At 42.3% G+C, this 4,455-nt stretch overlaps 1 protein-coding gene across 2 annotated transcripts in view; it reads right to left on the minus strand.

Moving 5' to 3' along the window:
• Positions 1-871: 871 nt before the first annotated feature.
• The window catches only part of LOC308361622 (MAU2 chromatid cohesion factor homolog), a gene marked incomplete at its 5' end in the record, with an annotated part of 13,069 nt that continues 9,485 nt past the window's right edge, over positions 872-4,455 (minus strand). For both annotated transcript variants that reach the window (XM_080834030.1, XM_080834029.1), the window contains 4 exons: positions 872-1,986; positions 3,007-3,134; positions 3,267-3,357; positions 3,524-3,635. In XM_080834030.1, coding sequence (XP_080690156.1) covers positions 1,912-1,986; positions 3,007-3,134; positions 3,267-3,357; positions 3,524-3,635 — 406 coding nt within the window. In that variant the 3' untranslated portion in view covers positions 872-1,911. The remainder of the gene's footprint in view (positions 1,987-3,006; positions 3,135-3,266; positions 3,358-3,523; positions 3,636-4,455) is intronic.

Here is a 4,455-nt window from a genome sequence, read left to right on the forward strand (position 1 = left end):
GTTGCTTCTCTGGTTGCCAAATAATGATGAGCCGTTTACACATGGAGACGGCGTCACAGTACTAAGCATGCGCGTTTAGCCGCTCCGGGCGGCCCGACTCCGACACCCACAGATAGGGGACATGTCGCCTGTGATGATCAATTCTGAGACATGAAAAACATGAGTTTATCATGTGACCCAGCCACTAGTGTCTTACCGACAGATGGATAAAAGAAATTGAGACCAGAGGATGCTCATACATATATCTTCGGCTTCCCCAATAGCCTTTCAGATCATTTAGTTCATATGGTACTTTTTGATTGACACCATATTCAGAAAGCATCAGATGTATAGGCCTGTACCCAATCTGTAGGCTATGCTTGTATGCAATCTGTATGCTTGATCCGTTCATGCTTTTTTCGCTAAGAGTTTAAATGTGTAATTTCAGACATTGCTCTGATCAGTGTCTCAAGAACAAGCTTGTCCACTTCACATCGCAAGCCATTATTGGTGTAGCTAAATTCCTTTTCTCCCTCTCAATATTTCTACAACTTTTGATCAGTTCACTCAAAGTATTTTTTTGTAGTCACATTCATATTTAAACTGATCATACATGTCTAACGTATACCTTTTAATGCAAGTTTTATTTTTAAGAGGCACAATTTACCTATTGTAATTTCTAAACCTTGGTCAGGGTCATTCATTTGTCCTCAACTTAATCAATCAAGTACCTAAACCTAAAAGTCTCAGTCATGTACTATATATGCCATGTACTCCTAGTTCAGTTCACTTCAAGTAACAACATAAAAATAAGAAATTACGCACAGTGCACAAAAGGATCATTTAAAGTGACATGTTTAAAAATTTATTTTGAAACAACACAAAGTCCCATTCTGCCTTAGTCTCTATATTTAAAATTTCACATTTTTGAAAAGCCCAGCAATCATGATATGGATACTGGCTGAAGCAATTAATGGCATAATTACATATGTATGGTGTTGACCTGTGCATAATTAAGTCACACAGCATGATTCTGGGGGGGTGGGGGGAGATCCTCAATTTTTTTTAAACACAAGAGCTGTACTAAGAAAGAGGGTAAAAATTGAGGTAGACCAATTCAGATGTCCCATGGACAGTTTTCAGAAAAAAGGAAGAAGAAAAAAAAAAATCACCGCCAGTATACTGCATGCATCGCTGTAGTAGGTAAGTTAAGTTGGCATATTAAAATATTTAAATGGGTATAGAAAAAAAATCTAAAAGGTAGGAAGTAAAATCATGATTTAAAAAATGATCAAATTTGCAGTGGCAAGGCAAGGCAATGTGTACAGACACACACATACCTCTGTATTGCAGTGGCAAGGCGAGGCAATGCGTACAGACACACACACCTCTGTATTGTAGAAACCAAAGATGCTTCAGAAAGCGCTACAATAGTATTGCTATCCTGTCCCGTCATTGACACAACAACTTATGTAGAAAATCTGCACCTCTCAAGTTCAATCTTCCCAAAAGGTGATCATTACATACGTCATTTCATCTGCTTTAGCTGTGTTATGGTAAAGTATGTGTTTTAGGAAATTGATGATTCTAAACGCCACTGTATGTATCCATGCATTAAAATAGGTAACTGACAGACAGAAAACTGTGGTGTAGAGTTTACACACTTATAAAAATACACATGAATGAATAAATAAATGATTTACGAGGACAGAAGCCATAAGCTGTCCACGGAGAGCCGCATCCTACAGGAGCACAGACTGGACACAGCCTACAGGAGCACAGACTGGACACATCCTACAGGAGCACAGACTGGGCACAGCCTACAGGAGCACAGACTGGACCCAGCCCACAGAGGAAGAGATGAAGCTTCCCATGGTGCCTCCACAGGATCACTTTCACTCTCACTACAGCAGGCTGGGACCTTCACCCTCACTACAGCAGGCTGGCAAGGCTGGTGGTGGGGCCGTTCTGGGCCTGAAACTGCCCTGGTGGTGGTCCATCAGTCCACTGATAGAAAGACAAAGCAAATTAAAGTTATTAAACAATTCAGAACAGTTTTTGTTCCAACAGCCAAATTACTCCCCTTTCAGAAAGGGGGGGGGGGATCTGATCTCCCAGCAGGGGGGGGGAGAAATCATGTGGTCCCTTTAAAATAACAAGCGCTCTGTCTGTTCAATCAGGTGCTCTAACTTGGCCCAGTGTACTCCCCTGCTTTAGCTCTGTCTGTTCAATCAGGTGCTCTAACTTGGCCCAGTGTACTCCCCTGCTTTAGCTCTGTCTGTTCAATCAGGTGCTCTAACTCGGCCCAGTGTACTCCACTGCTTTAAGGGGAAGGTCTTTGGAGGGGGATATATCAATACAATGTGTGTAGTGGCCATGTTGATTTGAATCAACTGGCATGAATTCTATTGTGATATTGTGCTTCTCAGGTGGTTCTAGATAAGACCTGGGCAATATGCGACCCCTTGGCTGTCCCTGACTGGCCCTCAAAGGTCAATGGTAAATTAGGAATCAAACGTTAAACAATACAAATTGATATAACTAATAATTTGTATACTTATACTATTGCATTGCAAGCTTGCTCTCGTGTGTGTGTGTGTGACATGTGTATTGGTCATCTGGGCACACCCTTAATACTGCAAAAACATGCTAATTTTTCATGCTGAATTGAGTTCGGCCTATTGGTCCGGCCCTCCACAACAGTTCCACTATCATGTGGCCCCTTGGGGAAATGAATTGCCCACCCCTGTTCTAGATGCGGCTGTGTGTGCTTGTCAGGAGGCTCAGATACTCACACTAATGAGGTTGTCTTCGGGTTCTAAGGAGGTTCTCTAGATACTCACACTCACACTTGTATTCGGGTTCTAAGGAGGTTCTCTAGATACTCACACTCACACTTGTATTCGGGTTCTAAGGAGGTTCTCTAGATACTCACACTCACACTTGTATTCGGGTTCTAAGGAGGTTCTCTAGATACTCACACTCACACTTGTATTCGGGTTCTAAGGAGGTTCTCTAGATACTCACACTGATGAGGTTGTGTTCGGGGAGGCTGCAGGCAGCGATGTGATCCTGCAGCAGCTGCTGGGAGAAGTTCTGGTGCATCTGAGCCGCCTCGTGTGCATCTATCGTGTTCCCACAGGCCTTGTTCAAATCTGCAGGGACAGAAAGTCCAGTGAAACATGAGTGACTTGGTCAGAAGAGGGCAGCATCCATAGACACAGAACGCTCTCACACACACACGCACGCATGCACTTCTCTATCTACTGCAGAGATCCTCAACCTACCTTTGAGAAGCGCAGAGGACCACAGCTGAACAGACATGTCTGGGATCTTACTGGCCAACTGCATGGCAGGCACCACCATATTGTTGCTTTCCTGTTTAGAACACACACACACACACACACACACACACACATATTGGAAACATTAAGCAAAGTCACTATAGACATTTCCTCCCAAATAGCAAACTTCTCACATGAAAGAAAGAAAGAAGAAAAGAAAATAGTATTAAACATTTCTCAGTCTTCTGGTATGTTCTTACCCGGTGGTTTCCAAGGACATAGAATATATGGCCCAGCAGCACCAGGGAGCATGCAGTCAGTCTGTTCAAGTCCTCTGCATTCGACATCTTCAAAGTCTCCCGCAAGAATCTCCTAAAACCACCACAGGAAATCAGGCATTTCTACTATGCAATGTTATGAAGGCCTACATCATTTATTTAAAAAATACTCCTGTACTCTAGAAAACAAATGCCTGGTGACATTCTGTCTGAAAACAGAGTGGCTACTGGACTAGAAGCCTGGAATAATACTAATGTTGCAAAGTGGCAGCCATTTTGTATGTGACCAGGTGATCTGTGGCATCATAAAACAAGGATAAGATATTGAGCAGACATCATGACAATGTCACACCAACAGAAGGAACTCTATACGCTCTAAGCATACTTTTTTTTACCAAGGCGCATTTGCGCACCCAAGTTAAAGTGACGTGTGCAATGCACAGATTGTTGTGCTGTGCTCATGGTATCCTTAGGCCATCTGTCTCCATAGGGTATGGCCACTACCTAAACCCCCCTACCTGTTCCTCAAAGATATTGACCTCATACTTAAACTGGTCTTTCATTTCCCACTGCCACAAAACAATAATCATAATCATATATGTTAATGCCTTTTTTAAGTTGTTTAGCCATTATCACTCTGGCAGGGGGACTGCCAATGGAAACTAGCCTTTTGGCTACAATTGGGTGCATTTACATTTTAATGTTTATTAATGTATACTGTCACTCTTCAACAAATAAACAAACTGAAACTGAAACGGAAAGTAACAGATGTGACTTTCGTCCGTCCATAGACATTTCCTATTATAGCCTAGCTTGTATTCATGTAAACAAGCATGCTAAGCTACATGAAAGTCTGGGGTTGTCAACAGCACTAAATGTTCTACTGAATAAACATGAAGTTCAGCCTGAACATG

The sequence above is a fragment of the Sprattus sprattus genome, assembly GCF_963457725.1.
Source record: "Sprattus sprattus genome assembly, chromosome: 3".
NCBI lineage: Eukaryota > Metazoa > Chordata > Actinopteri > Clupeiformes > Clupeidae > Sprattus > Sprattus sprattus.